Raw genomic sequence first — 21026 nt, forward strand, 5'->3', positions numbered from 1 at the left:
GTAAGGACACACAGCACAGACAGTGATGTCCCAGATACTCCTGTGTTGCTGTTCCCAGCTGAGCTCTGGGTTCAGGCTGAGGTGTGCTGGGTCAGGACAGCTCTGAACCTCAGCATGGCTAATCCACAAAGGAGATAATGAACCTAGAAATGCCTGAGAGTCAAAGTGTGGCAGTAAACAGCTTTAAAATAGACCAGGCTGAGATGAGCTTCAGCAGAGTTTTTGTAGTTGGTTGAGCAATCTGCTTGCTTAGAGGTGATAAAGATGCCTGACCCTTCTGCACAGCAGCATCAAGAAGTGGTATTTCAAAGCCAAATCAGATCACTTTTTAAGTATCTTTCATCTTCCTTTGTGTTATCCATCTGCTCTGGCTTCTTCAATCAAAATAACACAAAAACCCAGACCCTTGAATAATGGGCAATACATCTGGCAGCAAACGACCTAAAGTCTGTTTTCTGTTCTTGTGTTGATTCTGATTAAGCCCAGCATAACGTTAGCTGATGGAAGAAGTCCTTCCCTCTTTCACCTTGTCTGTTGATAATGCAGTGTGTCAATACAAGCTTGTTCTCTTAGCTTGAAAATGGCAAAAAAAAAATAAGCCTATTAATCAGCCTCAGTGACAGGAATATCCAGAAACACTACAATCACAACAGTGATTGTGACTGCCTAATAGAAAGCATAAGTAGAAGCAAAACATCTCTTACTGCTGCATTTTAAAAAGGGTGTTTAAGTGGATTCTTCTATTCTCTGTCTGCAGTCAAGTGCATCTATATGATTAAATATGATGGTGGGATTTAAACTTTCCACAAAGATTTGAAGAATCCTGGCTGTGTGAAGTCTAAAGTCTTCCTATGACTTGCCTATGATTTTTCAGTGGAAGAACAGTGTTGATCAGTTTTAGCTGACCTCTTCCTGCCCTTCTAGACTTGTAGAATGAGAATTGTCCCTTCCAAGAGTCTGAGCAAGAAATGACCAAGCATCCTACAGACGTGCTGTGCCTTCACATAAAGCTTTTTAAAAAGTATTAAGCATATGCTTCAGCTATTCAATTTTTTTTCTTTTTTTTAAAACTTTTAAATGCCTTACCCACCTGACCTAATGCCATGGCACTGGTTTGAGGAGGAGCCCCAAGAGGAAATGGTTCCTTTCTTCAGAGTACTGGGTTTTGGCTCCAGTGTAAGTTCTGAGGGGGAAGGAGCAGTGTATGATGATGCACACAGCAAAGTGGTGTTCAGGTGAAAATCTGCAGGCCAGAAGCTCTGGATACTATTGGAAAGGGAGGAAAGGGTTTGTATCCAACAGAGGGAAGCAAAGCTGCAGTACCCAGGAGTGTGAGATGAGAGATTCTGCTTCCAGATTTTTTTTTTTTGCTTTTTTAATTTGTCCCTTTTCCTCTTTCACAGGAACTTGAAATGCAAGCTCGGGCACACGGACTGTCCCTTGTTCCATCTACAGGCCTTTGCTCCCCTGATATGGTCAACAGGGCCATCAAACAAGAACCTGTGCTGGACAACTGTACCCAAGACATCATGCCACACCACACAGACCTGTCCTGCACAACCACCCTGGACCTCACTGACGGTACCATCACCTTCAGTGACAACCTGGGAAACGTGACTGAACCAGCTGGCACTTACAGTGTTCCTGCAAAAATGGGATCCAAACTGGAAGATATCCTGATGGACGATACCCTTTCTCCTGTTGGAGTAACTGACCCACTACTTTCCTCTGTCTCTCCTGGAGCATCAAAGACAAGTAGCAGGAGGAGCAGCGTGAGCATGGAGGACACTGATCATGCTTGTTAGCATACACTTGGCACACCTTTCATAAACTGCTTTGTTTCTTGATCAGTAGATGAAATAATTTACCTTTTGTAGAATTTTTTTTCTTTTTTTTTTTTTTGATTTCTTTTCTTTACGCTTCATCAGTAGCCCAGTGTGTTTGCGTGTGTGTATATATTATATATATAGGATTTTTTTTAGAATTTTTTTGTGAAGAAACTTGTATATTCTATTTTAAAACTACCAATGCCTCCAAAATATTGTACAGCATATGTACAGTATCTGTGAACTGGATTCGCCAAGAACTTTGAACTGGTCAAATCTACTCAAAGCAATAGAATTACAAATGAAGAGTTTTATTTCTACTGGGGAGGGGGGGGGGGGGGAGGGGGGAATCGTAGAATTGTAAATGCATCCTATTTACTTGGAAACAAACTGTAAAGTTAAAGAATGTACAGAAACAACAACAAAAAGTCCAATTTGTAATTGTATTAATTGAATAGTGCTGCCTTAAAGATACAGTGTCCCTCAGACGTTGGTCTTTCCGTGACAAAAGTGTTTAGGGAAAAAGGCCACCCTACTCCACCCGGGAATACAGGCAAACAAACAAACAAAAAAAAGGGTTAAGACATCCTGATTGTGCTGATAGTGATAAAAATGCTGTTGCTGAAAATTGGAGGGAGATGCGAGCTCTTTCTCAGAGTGCCATTTGATTTTACTCTGAGCTGATTTGAGTTTTACCTTTGATCATGGTTCGAGTTTTTCTCTTTGTTTTTTTTTTTTGTTTTGTTTTGTTTTGTAACACAGATTGGTGGCTTGCTGACAGGAAACCAAGCAGGAGCACTGTAAGTTGGTATAAACTCTTTGGACAAAAAAAAAAAAAAAACAAACCAACACAACAACAAAAGGATATATTTTATCAGCTGGGCACATTATGTTGTACATATCTAATTGGCTTTTTTTTTTTTTTTTTAAATTGCATTGTACAGTTTATTTTGATTTGCATGGATTCCTTAGTTATCCTCAACTTTTTGTTTTAAATATATTTGTATTTCATTTGTAAGATTTTTGCCTCTTAATATTGCGAGAATTTTTTGACATTTTTAAAACTCATTGGAAGTTTTCTGCGTTCTTTGTAAACACTTGAAAGGAAGCTTTTATGCAGGGTTCTGTGTTTTAAGAGAGATTTTGAGAATATTTTGTATATTACAGTCTCACTTTGAAAATGTTTTTAAACACATTTAAGGTAGAGTACAAATTTAGATTAGGTAATAAAACAACTCTGTAGAGAAACTGAACTTACATATTTATTTTTAGTGATACAGGAAAAAAAAAAAAAAGTAGTAATATGCTTGGAAACATAACTATGTAGTTAATATACCCGTTATAGTAATTTGTGTTTTATTTTAGCACTGGGGCTGATATAAGGAAAAAAAAAAAAAAAACCAAACAAAAAAAACCACCAAAAAAAAAAAGTAAATTACTGTATCTGCAAATAACTGTTACTTGATAACAATGTTATTAATTTTTAACATGCAACAATGTTGTAAAAGTAGTTGGGTGCATTATCTACTCAAGTGTAGTCCTATGCAATAAGGGTAGTTTATACTTGTATTCTCTCAAGCCTGGGTGTTTGGCAGGGCTGACCTGTGGTGTTAGGAGCTTGATGGATGGGATGGATTTCTCCATAGCAGCCTCCAGCTGATCCCGTTCGGAATGAAGTGCCTTAAACTCTCGTTGTAGTCTTCCTCGACTAGCACTGACTGAAGTGTGGCTTAGGAGAGGGCTTTAGGGGTGATGTGGTCAAGGATGCTGGAGTGTAGCATGGTGCCTACGTAGAAGAAAACAAGAAAACAAGAAAACAAAAGCTTCCTGTTCTCCTTTGGACGTGACGTGGGACGAGTGATGCGGTCGGTGACTTGGAGGGCCAGTTGGGAGGCTTTCTGAGGAAGCCTTGGTGGCAGCAGTTGGTGTGCAGAATTACAGGTGAACGGGGCAGGGATGGGACAGCTGGGGACAACGTTGTCAGCTCCTGCAGCCTGTGGTGTGGCTGGCTCAGCTTTGCACCCAGAGAAAGGTTCTCGGAGTGTCCTCGCCTGGCACCGCTCCTCCCGGCATCTCCCCTGGAGAGGGGCACGGAGCTGGGTGAAGACACAGCTTGCTGCTCCAGGGTCTGTGTTCTTCTTGGTCCTGTGTTTTTTCCTCCGTTTCTGTGGCTGCTGCTGCCTGCATCTGGCCACCACCGTTTCTGCTTGAGCAGCGAGCTGTGCGTTAGCATCGGTGCAACCGCCGGGTTGTGGCTTTGGGTTTGTTTGTTTGTTTTTTTATTATTATTATTGTTATTTTGAAGGAGGAGCCAGAATTAGATTATGATGATGCCTCTCCCCCCTCACCCCACCCCCCCTACCCCACCCCAGACAGCTTTTGGGAATGTGTCTTTCCTAAGGTAGTGAAGTTCTGGCCCAGGGCAGGACCCGGGAGCCTGATTGTGGTCCTTGGGCAGGGAAATTCCCTGCAAGGAGCTGTGCTGTGGGGAGCTCCCAGTTGAGGATGCAGACACAGCCTTCTGGTGCTGCCTTTTGGTTCTGGTGACAGCTAAAATCAGGGCTGTGGAATGCTTGTGACTGTAACACCAGGTTGGGTTACCCTTCCCCGTGAAAAGGGGACTGCTCTGCAGCATTGTGCAAGGGCAGGGTGTCCATGCTGGAGTGTAGGAACTGAAAACCACTGAATATACTGAATAAGGCTTTTGGTTTGGTGTCCATGCTGGGCACTCAGGAATAGAAGTCTAGACTGTGGTATATATAAATATTTTTCAAGCTTACGTGAAACACTGGTACTTGCTGACAGCCACGACTTGGGGTTTTGGGCTCTGTGCTGCCTGGGGATGAGTTAGGATTCAAACTGTTATATCAAGAGCTGGATTTCTTGATAAGGAGTCACTTGTGGCCCCAGCAGCCGTGTTGTGTGTTCCCCATCCTCTGTGTTGCTCTGGGGGGACATTGACTTGGCTGTACCCTGCTCACTCCTCATCCCCCCTGTGTTTCCTTCCTTGGAGTTTGCCCACCCTGTTGTGCTGGGGACATCTCTAGGAGCCATGGACCTCTGGGCTGGTGCAGGCTGGAGATGGCTTTGCCTCTTCAGACACCATGGAATGTGTGGCTGTGAGGTTTTCCAGGGGGTCAGTGGCAGAGGCAGTGATTAGAGGCAGGGTTTGGCTTGAGTGAGATGGACAGAAGTTGTTGCCCAGGCTGCTGCTGGTGTCTTGTGTGACACTGGGCTGGTGGTGGCTTCCCTGAGCAGGTGGATGGGATACCAGTTCTCACTTTGCCAAGGCCACGCAACAAGCAGGAACATGCCAAGTACCACGAAGTTCTTCCTTTACTGCTTTTGGCCGACAAAGCAATATTTATATCTTTCAACCTGTAAAAGCAAAAAGAAGGTACATGAGGAAAGCACAAAGCACAAAATAATGCACTTACATTTATGTTGTTTGACATAAAATGCACTGGGGGGGAAGCTGATGTTGATAATAGTATAAATACCTATATTTCTTGAAAAAGTGACATTAATTACTGCCTCTTGCTATGATGCTTGGTACTGTAATGTTGATATTCATCTGCTGTTGACTGCAGCAATAATTTGTGTATGGTCCATAGCACTGTAAATTATGGATCAATATTAATGTATCCAATGAAATAATTTGAACTGTTGTTCTTGATAGATGGATTAAAGCATTTTGGTTTTTCACATACGTCTGTGTAAGCCACTCGTTTTCCATGTAAGTGAATCTTGTTTTCCTCTGTGTTTGAAGTCCCAGCAGTGCTTCTCATGTTTGTCACCTGGTGGTGGATGTGTCCATGTCCCTGCCCTGGGGAGGGTCACCAGTTGCACCAAAGCCATTTGGGTCTCTGGTATTGTGGTAGCACGGGGGGGATGGAGCTGCCAACCAGGTCCCACTTGGGCTTTGCAAAATGCACATGGAAGCAGATAAACCCACAGCAGGGTTTGGGATAAGGAGCAAAACAAGTGGAACAATGGCATTGACTCTCTCCCCTCCCATGGGGCCTGTGTTGGGCGTTGGGTGAGGTGTTGGGTTCCTGTCACCTCTTTGTCCTGCTGTCCCTCCTGCAAGGTCCCCAAGCCCCAGCACTCCTGCACAGGAGCATCTCACAGCCTTCTCCAGCTGACCTGTGCACAGAGAGGTCCCAGTCCTCTGCTACTCACCCCATATCCCAACAGCTGCTCCTGGGTTGTGCTGCAGCTCCTGCTGGCTGGGAACAACCTGGGGTCCTGTTTTGTCTTCCCATCTTCGTTATTTTTCTCTGTCTCTGTTGTTTTCATCCCTTCTGGTCCTGTTCTTCACCAGGCTGTGACTTCCTCTGCCCTCAGCCTGGAGTCTCTGCTGTCTCTGGGGACCTTGCTGCAGCAGCAATGGTGCTTAATGCAAATTATCTCATGGGCTTTAAGCCCTGATTACACACAACAGAAGTTTGGAATTCAGCCTGTGTCTTGGAAATCAGATTTTCTTTTTTGGATTTTTCTTTTTCGGAAAGCAGATTTTTCTGCTATTAGGAGCAGAAAGTACTGAATTCAGTTGCAATTCAGAATAAGTAGTTGTCCTGCATCACCCAATTTAAAAATCAACAACAACAACAACAACAACAACAACAACAACAACAACAACAACAAAAAAAATGCTGGGCAAAGCTACCTGCCTTGGCTAGGGAGAGAAAAGCCCTGTGTCCTCTTTGAAGATATCAGAGATGAAGCTTTTGAGTGTTACCACCTTGCAGTGCTATTGCTTCAGAAATTCAGCACAGCATTGGGCTGTGATGCTGTAGTACTACACCAGGAATTCTGTTTATTTGCAGCCTAGGATGTAATTCCTAATTTGAATTTTTTAGGTCTATTTTGGCTTTTCCTTTTGGTGGTTGGTTGTGCCAGCAGTGTGTTCTGGGAGCAAATTACTTGGTGGTGGTGAGAACCAAGTGTGGCTTTTGGGTGGATTGCAGAACCCAAGAGGAGAAGGGGGAAAACCCATTGTGTGTCAACAAAGAGGTCCTGGTAGGAAACTTTCTGGTGCCTCTGGACAAGCCTGGGAACTTCTGGGCAGGGTAAGAAAGCAGATGGTAAAATAAGGCCACCAGTGCCTGGTGGGGTCTGGTTTGGTGGGAAGCCCCTTGGCCAGGCTGTGGGACACTGCCAGGCTCTGCTGTGTGGCACAGCAGGACCCTGCCATCGTGTCACCACATCCTGCTTTCCTTCTAAGGAGATACCTGGGAGCTCAGCAATTCCCAGTGCTGGGAAAGAGATGGTGATGACAATACCTCAGTGGGTTCATTTCCCTAAAATTGCTGGGGGGTGGCTTGATTTTGGTGTCCTTGGCTTTATTAATAAGGCTTCATGGGACCATGGATTAAATGTGTGTGCCCTGCCCATCACCGTGGTCTTTACCTGTCACCTGAAGTGCACCTTATTTGAAGCTGCTTCGTTTTTAACCAAGTTTTGGGGAGCAGCTCTCTTAATGGGTGCATGTTGAGGTTTCTGTCTCTGCTAGGGCCCAGAGCTGTTTTGTTCCTTTCACAACTTCCAGCTGGACCACAAAGGAGTGAGAAGGCTTCTGGTGAACTCCTGCAATGCTGAACATGGATGGATGCTCTTGTTGTCCAGGCCATGCAGAGAAGGTAGGTCCTAGACCATACTTTTACCCCATCCCTGCCTTCCCACATTGTGCCCTGTGGTCATGGAGGGAAATGATGGTTCCTGTGACAAACCTCCCCACCAAGAGCTCTGTGTGGCAAGGAGAAGGCTGCCACAGTCAGTAGAAAGAGCCAGGACATGCAAAGCATCTGAATGGTGTTTGCTCTTTTATTGTCTTTATAAAAATCACCGTGGGGCTGATGTACACACTGGCTTGATAAGAATATCTTCTCCAAAGTTACAAGTTATAGGACAAGAAGAAATGGCCTCAAGTTGCACCAGATGAGGTTTAGATTGGGTGTTAGGAAAAATTCCGTCACTGAAAGGGTTGTCAGACCCTGGCCCAGGCTGCCCAGGGAAGTCCCCATCCCTGGAGAGATGTAAAAGCTGTGTAGATGTGGTGCAGAGGGACACGGGTTAGTGGTGGCCTTGGCAGTGCTGGGTTAATGGTTGGACTTGATGATCTCAGAGGTCTTTACCAAGCAAAATAATTCCATGATTCTGCCATTCTCCGCTGTCTTAATTAAACCATGGAAGAAATCCCCTATGCCTGCTGTGGGCAGGGGAGCTGCACTGGGTGTCTGGCTGGGAGACATGTTCAGACCCTTTAGGAGCTGCACAGCCCATCAGTGGTCACCTCACCATGACCACAATTATCTGGGAGGGAGAGATCTGGTGTCTGAGGGTGATGCTGGTCCCACAGGAGCTGGGCTGGGCTCTGGCTGAGCTGCACAGGGTCCCCAGGGGTTTGGGTAGAGGGAACACAGCTCAGGGGTCTCTGCTTCCCCAAATGCTTTGCCCACTCTCTGCCCCTTTGTCAGACCCTCTGCAGGGCTCCTGCTGCCTGCTCCTCCTTGCCTTTTGATGGCAGCAAGAGTAGGACATCCATTAAAAAAGCAGGGAACAGCACACTCTTGTGGGGCTGCATCCTCTCTAGCTGGCTCCAAAGCTTCATGGAGACTTCCCAGGGGGGGGCACCAACCCTGTCTGTCCCAGTGATGATTTCAGTGGAGGTGGCATCTCCTGGCTTAGCTCCATCCCCCCGGGTTATCTGTCTCCCAGCCCAGGCTTGTGAGCTCTCCGTGCTCCAGTGAAAAGCATTTTCCAGAGCAGGTTATTTAAACAGAAATTACTTTGGAACATGTAAATAACAAAAATATTTTTTTTTTGTTCTCTGACCACTAGAAGTAATTTAGTTCAAACAAATCCATGAAGAAACTTTCACTGAGGAGCATCCAGCAGGGTCCTGCTTGCACTTTTCTCCTCGGAGTAACGTGTTGCTGAAGGTAATAAAATAAGCAGAGATTTTAGGGCTAATGATAATAGTTCCATTTGAGAAAGCAGGCATTAAATCAAAGCTGAATAAACAGAAAAGAATTAGATTCATGCTAGACATTAAAAAAGAAAAAAAAAAAAAAGGCACTGCAAACAATGAGGTGTATTTTTAAAAGTCGTTGGTTTATTAATAATACCTTCCACCTCCTTCCCTTGATCTTTCAGTGACAAGCCAGGCAGAGGCACTCTTTATCAGACACTGAAACAATTTAGCTGCTGTCACATGCCTTTCTTGATGTACACATATTAGTCACACAGCCGTTTTATGTTCTCTAGCATATTTTAGTATATAATTAAAAATGTGGCTGTCTGCTACTAAGCAACCAAGCATGTCAGGGGTTGATTGTATTCTGTCACCCACGGCAGAAGGGAGGGTGAAAAATAATAATCATGTGTTCACTTTCCAGGCTTAATTGTGCTCCAGCTCCTTTGATGTGTTGTTACACACACGCTGGCTCCAGAAGATGGAGGCAAAGCCAACGTGTGGGATCAGCTGGCAGGTGACCTGAGGCCACCTTGCTGTCACCAAGAGCACATCAAGTCTTAGGTCTTGGGTTTCTAAGGGGTATGTGTGGCTTTGTGGATCTTCTGGGTTCAGTTTGGCTGGACCTGGCTAAGGTGCTGTTTGGCATCCTGTGGGTCTGGGGTCCTTTGGGCCCCTGAGGGACAATCCTTGACATTTAACATAAGCATCTCAAAGGGATGTTTGTCATGTACCTCCTCCAGGTAGGTGGATGGGAGTAGGACCACTGCACTGATGGACACTGCTGGGCAGCTGATTACCCTGTGCTTCACTGACAAGTTATCTGATGTGAAAAATGTCCCCTTCAGGTCCTGGAGAGGAGGTAAACCACCCAGAGTGTACCCAGGTGATCACTGTAAACTCTTGAAGATGAGCAACAGGCTACAGCTCTGTGGTACCAGATCACCTCCAACGAGTGGCCAGCACCAGATGGGACAAGGACAACAAAGTCCTCCCCTCCTGGAGGCTCTTGGCATGTTGACCCTCTCACTGCTGTCCTTGGGGCTCTCTCAGGCTCCTAAAAGCTTCAGGTCCTCATCCAGCCTGGGGCTGCATGGTGCCTTTTTCTAGCAAGAGGCTGACTAGTGATGTGCAGATGGTTTCCCTGGGAGCAGGAGGCATCCTTGCCCTACTCAGTGGCTGCTGTCAGGAAGCAGTTGAATGAACCAATATTTGGCAGTCTGGAAGAAGTACACAATTCCATTGATACTCCCTCAGCCACAGGCTTACTGAACTCAGGGTGTCAGGGGACTGTTTCTTTGGGAAGATGTGGCTCTGAGCGTGTGCTCCTGTGCTGTTTGCTATGAGGGCCCCACAAAAGTCTTTTGGTGAACTTCTAGGTACTTGTTCTCCAGGCTCAGGAGGAAAAGGGATTTATTATGTCAGCTCTATTCATCCCTCCTGTCTCTTGGGCACATTCAGATGCCCCCAGGCCCACTCTGCCTGCACCAATGGAATTGTTCATTTGAAAGTTTTCCAGTTTTATTGACTTTTATTATTTCAGCAAAACAGAAGCCAGCACATCAGCACAAACTTGTATGACATAAGGAAAAAAAAACAACATAATAATGCCGTAAATAATTCATAGACTGTTGATTGTGATTCTTTTGATCCACCTTCCAGGGAGGAGGAAAACATTGCCTTTACATTTTTCACAGTCAGCATCTGACATGGCACCTGCTCTGCATCACCTAAGATCTGAGGCAGATCACTGAGGTTCCTTGAAGCTGATAAACTCAGTTGGTGTCCCCTGGTCCCTGTGGCATTCCCCAGCTGAGCTTACCTGCCTGGGAAGCACGGAGATGAGGAAGGAGCCCATGGTGGCACGCAGAGCAATGGGAAGAGGTGAGTATCAGATGCCAATGTTCTTCTTGTTCCATGCAGCTCTGGGTTCTATGTAGTTTCCACGGGTGCTGCTGTATTTCTCTGCTTTAAAATTTATCCCTGCCCACTAATCTACATTGTCAGAGCCCAAGCTGGCAGCTCTCAGGGGGTGGGTGGCTCTTCTTCCAGCCCCGTCTTGCAGTCCCTGACCCACAGCTTGTAGGCTCTTGCCAGGGTCTCTTCAGTGGTGTCATTGAATATCTCTGGAAAACAAGACTTGGAGTTAATTGACCCTTCAGAGGACCTTTTCCTGCTCTCACACACTGATTCACTAAGGGAGGGAGCAGCTCCTCCAAGCAGCTGATGAAGTTTGGTTTTCTTGTGAGTGTGGAGTCTGAGCTTCGTGGAAATGGGCTGGATGGATACTGATGGAGAAGATCACAACCTGATTCCTTGCATTGCTTCTGTGGCATGGGTCAGGTTTTTATTAAAAAAAAACAACCACCTTTCAAGAGTGTTTCACCCCCAATATTGAAAAGATACTGAGTAGTTTTCAGGTGTTATCTCTAGGCACAGACATACATTAAGTTTTCCTTGCCAAGGATTATTTAAATATTTTCAAGTATAACACAGGACTTGTTTTTCCCTTGTGTCATTGCCAGCCCATTTCCCTTTATACCACCGGTTGGCAAACACATTTGCAAAGTGACTTGGTCAATCAGAAGGCAATTAATTAGACCTCAGGCTAATCACAGGGATCCCTCATCTCACCGAGTTTGTTGAGATGCTAAGAAAATCACAAGGGAAACCAGAAACTGCAGAACAGCAGGACACATTTCCCACCACAGCACCACCCCGGGGTGCACCCTGTCCCCCAGGCACCCGATCCCAGGTGTCCCTGGTGTCCCCATCCCACCATACCTGCTTCTCCCAGGCTGGTGGGAAGGGGCATGCGGGGCTGCCCCCCGCTGTGCTTCAGTCTCTCCATCAGGGCTTTCTTGATGAGGGTCCAGCTGCAGCCACTGTGCCAGATGGGCAATTCCAGGCCCTGCATGCACTGGATGATCTCCTCCTTCTGCCCAGCAGTGATGAGTCCCCGTGTGTAGGCCACGTAGGTCATGAAGGCCATGTCGATGTTGACCGCTTCTCCGTGCATCAAGGATGGCAAAACCCTCTGGAACGGAGCAAAGGTGGGTGGGGAAAAAGTTTTTGGATTGACAAATTGTAAATAAGTATTTTTTTTTCTATGTGTACTTGAGGAAATTCAACCCATAGCAGTAGAAGTACAGATTGACTGGAAGTTAGCACCTTGTGAGTTCTGGATTGATGGGGAATGATCTCTTGGACAGGTGATTAATTGCATGTAAAATCCTCTCAAGCTAATCTCCAGGAGCTGATTCTCCTCCCATTCAAATCACTGATGAAGAACTCCATGGAGTGGAGAGAACAGCTCTGAATTTTGCATAAGGTCTATTTCTCAATAGGGGGTCTATTTTCCCCCTTTATTTCTCAATGACCATTTCTCCCCACCGCCCTTTATTTCTCAGTGACCTATTCTCCCCACTAACCTAGGCTGTGGTCTCCATGCCTTTGCACTCTTGTAGCTCATACTGGTGATTTCCACGTGTTTCACTGAATTCTGTTTATCTTTGGGCTTTGGTAAGAGGCTGGTGAGAAGCAATAACCATCCTGATAGTAGACACAGGTGGGGATGTGGGGGAAAGGGGTCAGGGAGAGCTCTCTTTACCCAACAGGACCAGGCTGGATGTGTGGGGTGATCTCTGGTAATGTACAAATCTGGAGTTAACTCAGCTTCTTTTACACAAAGATTTCATGCTGCTGATTGAAAGATTTCTATTTCTATTCTTTATTTTTTAAAGAGATGTTGAAATATGAAGTCTGTTACTCACCATTTCCAGCTCTGGGCTTATAAGGTGACCAAAATCCACCAGTCTGTCCAGGTCATCCTCCCAGAGGTTGGGAGCCAGCTCTTCCAGCATGGTTTCAATGGCAATCCTGGTAGTCTGCAATGCAGCATCTCCATGGTCAGTAGAACCACTGTAGGACTGGAACTTGGTGTCCAGAAGGTATTTCCCATGGTTCTTGAGCAGGTCAAACAGCCCTTTGTGTTTCATGAGTGCCATCTAGGGTAGAAGAGGCAATTAAATGTGATAATCATATGAACCATTTTGTGCTGTTGAAAACTTGAGTGTTTCAGTAGATTGCCCTAAAACATCCTGTTATATACCAGCAAAGAAACAGCTACATGCAAGTTCTACCTCTGCAACATGCAGAAGGATTTCTGTAGGCACAGTTCTGGCTGACATGTGTGTGGGGCTGTAGCAGAGAGGATACACCAGTCTGGTGTACATTCAGACCTCCAGGAAAAGTGGCCTGGTGGCACTTTATATGTTGTCAGCTATGGAAGTGAAGATGGAGGCAAAAGGCAGTGTAGGAACCCCCAGTGGGGCTCTGGTAAAACACCAGAGGTGATGGGAGGTCTGGTGGGCAAGTTCCCTTGCTACTGGGCAACCCTGGCAATGCTGTGAGCTGGCTATGTGCTCCAGCAGCCCAGCAGATGGTTTCCAGTAAGCTTTGGTTATCTGTGTGCCTGGCAGGAAGCTTAAGACTGTCTCAGCTGAATGGTGGCTGTCCCAGGGACAGGGAGTCCCCAGGGTAACTCTCACCTAATCCTTGGAATTACTCTTTGGGCAAGGGAAGGTGGGAGAGCATTGCAGTATGGGCAAGAGAAGAGTTCAGAAATATTTTTTTCACATAAATACGTATTTTTTCACCCTCTGACTCCAGCATTAGCCCCTTCCTGCAACGGGGAACAGTGACCTGTGGGTTTCCCAGTACCTGACAGAAACCTCCAGGTATCCTGGGAAGTTCCCTCTACGCAAGCACCCAAAAATGCTGCTTCTGAACTCCTTGCTAATACCCTTCAGTAGCTTGCACTCTGCTTTATCAGAGGTTTTCCAAGCTCTCCGGGCACAAAACCATTTACTCTGAGCTTCCCAGGTAATTTTAGAAGCAGAATTTTTCTCACAGGAGATTGATTGACCACACTTAACATACCCCGTGAGGTAGGTGCCAATGATCTTGCAGATTATTAATCTCCTGGGTAATGAACCACAAATTCTCTGCCAGGAGTTCATTTGAGACTGGTCTGGACCAGCCCCAGTGACAAGATGCTTTCTTCTCTGGTTGTGCTATGTCTATGTCTGGCCTTAAATTTTGGAGTTTACTCTTCAGGTCTAGAGCTAAGAACTACATATAGGGGATATTTTAACAAGTTTAGCAGCTATTAAACAAAAATATGTATAAATTCAGTGAGGGTTAGAAGTCTCCTTGCAGCCCTAATGGCTCACCCCTCTTTCTTTAGGGGGGTTTATTCAATGCCATGGATGCTGGTGGACATCTTACCAGCACTGGGGCCTTTCAAGATTCAAAGAAGACTTAAAAGACAGATGGGAACAGACTTCTTAGCACGGCCTGTTGCAATAGGACAAAGGGTAATGGTTTAAATGAAAGAGGCTAGATTTAGGCTAGATATAAGGAAGGATGTTTTTATGATGAGAGTGATGAAACACTGACACAGGTTGCCGAGAGAGGTGATAGAAACCCCAGTCCCTGAAAACATTCAAGATCAGGTTGAAGAGGGCCATGAGCAACCTGCTCCTAGTTGATGTCCCTGCACAGCATAGAGGGCTTGGACTAGGCAGCCTTTAAAGATCCCTTCCAACCCAAACTACTCTCTGATTTCCCTTTTAAGAGCTGCAAAGTTCATACCTTTAAAATTTCCCCGAGGCCATTGGAGATGTGTCGCCGAGGGATGCTCTGAATGAAGGACCTGTCCAGGAAACTTGCCACTGGAGGGGTATAGCCCCCAAGCTTGTTCTTACACTGCAGGAAATTCACCCCATTCTTTGCCCCCACACTGGCATCAACATAAGAGAGGAGGGTGGTTGGGACCCGAATGTAAGGGGTTCTTCTTCTGTAGAGAGAGGCGGCCAAGCCAACGATGTCCAGGCAGACACCTCCTCCAATGGCAATGATGGGCTCAGTTCTTCTGTCAAGGCTGAAGTTCTGGACTTCTTGCAAGATGTTCAAGACGAGGTCCATGGATTTGGTTTCTTCAGTGGTGGGCAGGGAGAGGATTTTGTGCTGAACGTTGTTCTCTTCAAAGTATTCTCTGACTTTGGAGCCGTAAAGTTGATCGACGACTTCATCCATGACAACAAAACGCCTCAGCTTCCTTTTGCTTTTCCTGGCCAGCTCCAGTTGGTGGGGGTCATTAATGTGACCCCAGAGCAGAGTAGTGTTAGAAGGATCCAGGATGTTGGACGTTTCTACCACTTTGTAGCAAAAATAGATGGGAGCTTCAATCGTCCAGGAAATTCCACCTTCGGAGATGCATTCCCCTCTGGCAAGGATCAGAAAACAAGGTTGGAAATACTGATATTCCTCTTTTGTGCTTTGCATCTCTGGGATAGTTTAAGGAGGTATTTGGGGGTGGGGAATATAGGGAATCCTACCCCTGTGCTGCCAAAGCACGGGGCTGGCAGGGTGGGATGTGTCTGCTTTGGCACCAGAGAAACCCCCCCACATCTTAGAGGACAACCTAATGGCTGAACTATATGATAATGATAAAGCACAGATCTGCAACCCACTTATTTCTTCTCCTGAGGTGAAGAGGCAGCTAAATTGCTTTTTTTAGTTTGCTGGGAATCAGGAAAGATTTTTTTTTATGTATATAAAAAGACCAAAACTGGAAAATATAATTTCTGAAAGACCTTTTCTTGAGCTGTAGTTGGGTAAAAATTGAAAGTTTCCATGAGTCTTTGTTTTGTTTCTGGGATGAGCAGATGGCTCACTGGATAAGCAGATTTCCCTACATGCCCAATTTCTTTCCACATGCCTGAACTTTCTCTTATAGGTTTAACAAGATGCTTCTCTGCTTTCTTTACCAAATTGCTTCTAAATCTGGCCCTAACCTTTTTAAGTGGTACAGAAAAACAGTGAGGATTTACACCTCCCAGAAAAAATTTCCTCGGAGCTTATAAAATGCAGTTAAAAAAAAATAAATTTAAATAATAGCTTATATTTTAATGCACCAAATATACACCCTACAGCTGTGCTTTGTGTGCATCCCTCCCAAGAGAAAGGATGGTTTGGGATGTTGCTGGGATCAGTTTTGGGTTCTGCATGGCACAACCGGCACCCATTGCAACCCCTCTGCTGGAGGAAAAAAGTAGTGAGTTTGAGGCTGGGCATTCCCTCACTGACACATATATCAGCTGAGGGTTTTTCAAGGTGTTTTCTGGGCCCCAGGTTCACCCTGCCCATTGACTAAGGTCTTGCAGAGTGCTTTTGGGGTCTGGCAAAGCCCTGTTCTACCTGCAGCAGCTCTGCCTTAGCAACGCTGGTGCTGGGAAGATCCCTCTGTCCTGGCTGAGGAAAGGGTTAATTTGTGACATTGAAATGCATGAAAAATGCTAGAAAACATCTGACATGGAGAAGGTAGCTGTAGTAAGGAGGAGCTGCATCACAGACAAGGCTCCAGGTTGGGAAAAGGAGTATCCAGTAATTAAAGGATAATTAACTGGAGAGGTGTCATATCAGCAAAGAGCTGTATGTACCCCCAAGGGAAATTTGTCTCTGAAGCAGCATTAGGTGACTTCTGCAGGCTGAGAAATGTGTAAAGGTTTTGCCTTTTTTCAGTGACCTACTGGGCTTATTTTTCCCACCCAGCCACTTCATTTACCTGCAGCTCTCACCTTGATTGTGTCCTTCTCCCATGCCTGTGCACAAGCTTTGGCACACAACCACTTTTTGGAGAGACAAGAAACTCTGCCCCAAGTGCAGCATTCAGAAGTGTCTAAGTATTTCAGAAGCTTAAAGAAACTTCCCAGCTACAAAAATTCAGGCTGTTGGTAAAATTCCCTCTGTAACTTAGCCAGCTCATGCCAAGGAGAACTGCAGACACCTGTGCTGCCACGTTGCATGTGTTTTGGAGCTCACTTTTGTAGGGATGAACACCTAATGGTGGCATCAAGCTGCAAGGGCACAAAAGATTTTTCCACCTGAGATGCATCCCAGCAGGGAAACAGCAGAGATGGACTCACCAGAGCCCTCAAGCAGAGCCACCAGTGGGCAACCTGGGCTCCTCTACTTACATTTTTGCTTCGGAGAGAGTTATCTTGTCCTCAGGGTTGAAAAGGGCTTCTCCTTTCTTGATCCTGCACCACGTGCTCTTGACTCGTACCAGCTGGAAGTCTGTCTGCTGGGGCTCCTGGGACCTGGTGGCAGGGGCCACCTGAGCAAAGGTCTCTTCTGACACTGGCATGATTCCAGAAGGTAAAATCTCCCTTCTAAGAGATCTCCTCTACCTGAGTGTCTTTGAGGTGCTTTTTAAAGACTCCAGGTGAGCAGGTGTTGGAAGGGGAGGTCTTGATTCTACAGGGAAGATGAGTTACAAAACTAAGATTATCTAATCTGGGATGCATGCTAAGGGTGGTAGGAGTGTTTGAAGACATGTGCAGGTACCAGGATGGGGTTGTATAATCAGCTGGTTTTATAATGCTTAAGAAGAATGATAGGAGTGCATACGTGAACTTCCAACATGATGCCCTACAGCAAATTTAAAGTTATGAAAGGCAAGTTGTATGACTCTCTGTGATGTTCAGGAGCCTCTGATCTGGCTGCAGCCCTAACTTCTGATGTGAGACAGGAGCAGGAGCATGGGCATGGGATCAATACCAGCTGGTTAAATCAATTTTGAGCTCACATTCCTGGGTTTCTCTTGCATCGAGGAACTCAGTGATTTTTGTTGTTTTTAGTTTTTATGGTGGGTTTAAAAACATAATTGTGAAGATTTTCCCCTGAAGGGCTGTTTGGGGGATGAGCTGGGCTCTGATTCCTTTGCCCAGCTGCCCGTGGGGCTCTGAGGTACTGAGGTTCCCTTGTGGTGGAGTCGTTTCAGTATCAGCACTGTGGTCCAGGTGATGACCCTGCCCTTGTGTGCCCTATTCTCCTGCCATCATCACCTTTTTGTTTGATTGAGATGATGTCAGATGCCCCCTGAATACCCTGGGAGACCCCATCCCACTCTGACCCTGCAGCTTGGGCTCAGTCAAAAGGATGAATTCCCTTTCTTTAAGAAGTGATGGTGTGTGGGGGGGTGGTAGGGAACCATCCCTGCTCCCCACGTGACCCAGGGTTGCCCAATTTGACTTTTCTTATTATGTTCCTGGGCTCACATTGTCACACCATAAACTCTTGTGGCATCCAGGAAAAGTCACCAGGAAAGGAGCAACTTGCCCAAAGTCACCTCCAAAGCTAGTGGCAGGTGGGCTCCAAGGCATACTAATGCTCTTAACCTGTTTACCAAATATTTGTCAGAAATTTTAACTCACAATCCAAACACAATTTGGATTGTTTTCCACAGGGACTGCAGGTCTAATGCAGTTTGTTGTTTACTAAATCATAAGGTGGAATAATCTTAAATATGCAAGGAGCTCTGTCCTTTTTGTCTTACTTGTTTTGATTAATAGCAACCCACTGAGCACTGGGACTTACTCTATTTGCTTTCCTTTTAAGGCTTTTGTCCTGTGCATTTACTTATTTTCCATTCATACTTTCCTGTTCTATTCTGGGGGCGTTTAGGTGGCTTCTGTTTCATTTTAGAAGTGGAAAAATTGAGTTTCCACTGTCTGCCTGCTTGCCTTGGCCAATGACTGCCATGTTATTGCACCTTCCATCCTGCAGAGGGGCTGCCAAGACCCTTGCAGTGAAGATGCTCCCCCCAGCCTCTGCACCTTCTCTGCCCAGCCCTGGGCTCTCTCCTCAGGCTTTGTGGGGATGTTGAGTCAGCCCAGGGTGAACATCCTAGAGGTGAAAGATGATGTTTTGGTTATGGAGTTGTTCTCATTTCCTTATTGTGTTTCATCTACATGAAGAGGAGGTGGCCAGCAGACCTCAGTTCCTTCACATGCTCCTTAACTACTTTGCTTTAATTCCTCACCAGCCTTTTCTGCTCCAACAACAGGCCAACACAGGCTTTTGTATACCCTGGATGTTCCCAGGGGTTTCCTCCTACATCTCCTCCAGACTGTGTGTTCCTTGGACCTTTTCTGGGGGGGCAGGACCACTGATACCTCTGTGATGCAACCTCCTCTCCATCCCATACAGAGAGCTGACCCCAGAGGAGTGTGTGCTCTGCTGTCCAGCTGCGTGGGGCAGAGAGTGACCTCATCACTGGGGACCACTTGTGGATAATCTGGAGTTCAAAGTCCTGGGAATTTTTGGCCTCATACCTGGTAGTTTAGCAGGGACACGTGTCTGTGCTATGTAACCAGGGGGTTATGAAATTGCTGATTATCTCCTTGAGAGCCAGCAGCTTCCTGAGGTCACGATGTGAACATCGCTCTTATGTAAAGTGAAGGCAATGAATGTCAACTTTTTTTTTTCCTTTTTTTTTTTTTTTTTTTTTTTTTCCTCCCTTCTTTTCTCTTTTCATGTCAGATGCTGTTGGATCTCACCTGCTGCCTGTACTCTGGGTGGAGGCAGGAATGGGTGCAGCTCCAGCCTGGGGCCATCCTTCCTTTGAAGCCGCTCCCCAGGGTTGGGACTCAGCCCAGGTGATCCCTGCTGGAGAATCCCATCCCCTTGATGGACACCTGAGCACCAAGGTTCTGCTCTGCAGAGGTAACAACCCCACAGCAGCAGCATCTGAAGCTGGAGGACAAAAAGCAACATGCATAACCCTACAGGTAAACTCCCTAGGTGGGGTGGGGAGCTCCAGGAGAGATGATGTGACAGGAGGGGATGGGTGCTGTGTGATGTCCCAGTCCTGGGTCCCTACAGAGATGTGACCTATGGGCTCTGTGGCTTGGCAGAAGGGAGCAGAAGGAGGATTTACTGGGGAGAGGAGTTTGAGGCTGAGCAGTGCAGGTGGGGCTGCAGGAACCCTTAGTGGAAGGAAGAGGATGCTCCCCAGAGAAAGGGATGGGTGGGAAGGAGGACACTTGCAGTGTTAAGAGAGCTTTGGCTGGGGCTTATTTCTGATGGGATTGAGTTGCTTATTCTCTAAATATTTTTTCTGCACCTTGTCTTGGTGCTTTCTGTGACTGCCACATGTGCAGGGACTGGCACACACAGCCAGGTGCTTGCTGCCTTTTTTGGCCCTTTCCTAAAACCAACAGCTGAGTGTGAGAATGCCAGCTGCTCTGAATAGAAAGACTTTGACCCCTTGCAGCATGATCTAAAGCCCACTGAAGCTGCTAAAAACCTCCCTTGACTGCCTTGGGCTGTGGATCTGGCTGCCACTGGGCACTGATCATCCCCGCAGTGCACAGCATCATTTATTATGTATGAAAACAAACATCTGCTTCTCATGCTCCTGGAATACTTCCTGGAATAGAATATTAAAAAAAAAATAAATAAAAAAGAAAGAGAAAAAGAAAAGAGAAGTAGTAACAGAGATTTTTGCTCACCATCCTACTCAGAGCCTGGAGCCCAGCCCAGCCGGGCCCTCCAGCCAGCCCTGAGCTTTGCTCTGACTTGTTTGATGCTTGCATAAATGAAGGCAATCCTGACCTCTGCTGTTGGCCCAAAGCATCATCAGGCTGCTAAAAAAAATAAAAAAATTCAAAAAAAATTTGCAAAACTTCCTGAAAAGATTGTGTAAGCTCAGCTACAGAGTTATCTGGGCATGCACTGAGTGCTCCTGCTCCCCAACAACGCTTCTGGGCACTTGTGGTTGGTGTTATGACACAGGTTACAAAACAGCTGGATGGGGATCTTGCTTCCCCCCTCTTTGAGTGACAGGGGATCCTTGTCTGTTACTCATCCAGAAGCTTAACATGATGATTACTAAAATCCAACACGGATCATATACATCTGGGGTTTTTTTCTTCCCCCTGGAATTAACGAAAGGTCTCGGAGTGCTTGGCTTGTGAAAGGAAAATGTCTTCAGGCAAAGTGTAGCTGGGCTTGGGTCAGCTAACTAAGACGGTCTGGGAAGGGGGTGGTTATTCCTGCTCTTGCAATTAATTATAAAACTGCTGCAAGAGGTATCAGCTGCCTCTGATGGTGAGAGGTTGGCAGGAGATGGAAAGCAGGGGCTGCTGGTGCATCAGGCTGGTCAACTGCCATGAGCATGAATGATTTCCAAGTCTGGTCCAAGCTGGCAGTTCCCATATAAAATGCAAGTACATTCTATGTTCCTTGTCCACTTTTATGTTTTTCTAACTCAAACAATGAAAGTGGGTGAAGTTGTCTCAAAACCCCAACAGAGTCATCATCTTAGCAGTTACAAAAAGCTGCAAAACACTTCTCTGAGCAGCAGAGTGGGAGGT

General features: G+C 46.1%; 3 protein-coding genes across 16 annotated transcripts in view; 2 read left to right on the top strand and 1 right to left on the bottom strand.

The window, feature by feature from the left end:
- The window catches only part of MITF (melanocyte inducing transcription factor), a 102331-nt gene extending 96796 nt beyond the window's left edge, over positions 1–5535 (top strand). For all 14 annotated transcript variants that reach the window (XM_071756289.1, XM_071756288.1, XM_071756293.1 and 11 more), the window contains one exon: positions 1404–5535. In XM_071756289.1, coding sequence (XP_071612390.1) covers positions 1404–1805 — 402 coding nt within the window. In that variant the 3' untranslated portion in view covers positions 1806–5535. The remainder of the gene's footprint in view (positions 1–1403) is intronic.
- Positions 5536–10313: 4778 nt separating this feature from the next.
- LOC139801795 (2-epi-5-epi-valiolone synthase-like) lies at positions 10314–17106 on the bottom strand. The gene is made up of 5 exons (XM_071756455.1): positions 16845–17106; positions 14458–15091; positions 12576–12809; positions 11587–11839; positions 10314–10928 (listed from the first exon to the last, which is right to left on the bottom strand). Exons 1-5 carry the CDS (start codon positions 17012–17014, stop codon positions 10828–10830), a joined length of 1392 nt encoding a protein of 463 aa, XP_071612556.1. The 5' UTR covers positions 17015–17106; the 3' UTR covers positions 10314–10827.
- A 2055-nt stretch (positions 17107–19161) lies between these two features.
- The window catches only part of LOC139801796 (uncharacterized), a 31893-nt gene continuing 30028 nt past the window's right edge, over positions 19162–21026 (top strand). Inside the window, exon 1 of the mRNA XM_071756456.1 lies at positions 19162–19439. Coding sequence (XP_071612557.1) covers positions 19424–19439 — 16 coding nt within the window. The 5' untranslated portion in view covers positions 19162–19423. The remainder of the gene's footprint in view (positions 19440–21026) is intronic.

This window comes from Heliangelus exortis, chromosome 12 (genome assembly GCF_036169615.1).
Source record: "Heliangelus exortis chromosome 12, bHelExo1.hap1, whole genome shotgun sequence".
NCBI lineage: Eukaryota > Metazoa > Chordata > Aves > Apodiformes > Trochilidae > Heliangelus > Heliangelus exortis.

Bases quoted from the DNA above. Each gene is read 5' to 3' on its own strand.
- LOC139801795 (XM_071756455.1), bottom strand. From the start codon at position 17,014: ATGCCAGTGTCAGAAGAGACCTTTGCTCAGGTGGCCCCTGCCACCAGG. The intron at 12,810-14,457 runs GTATGAACTTTG...CTTCTACCCTAG, and splicing joins GCCTCGGGGAAATTTTAAAG to ATGGCACTCATGAAACACAA. The intron at 10,929-11,586 runs GTATGGTGGGAT...CTTGTTTTCCAG, and splicing joins CACCAGCCTGGGAGAAGCAG to AGATATTCAATGACACCACT.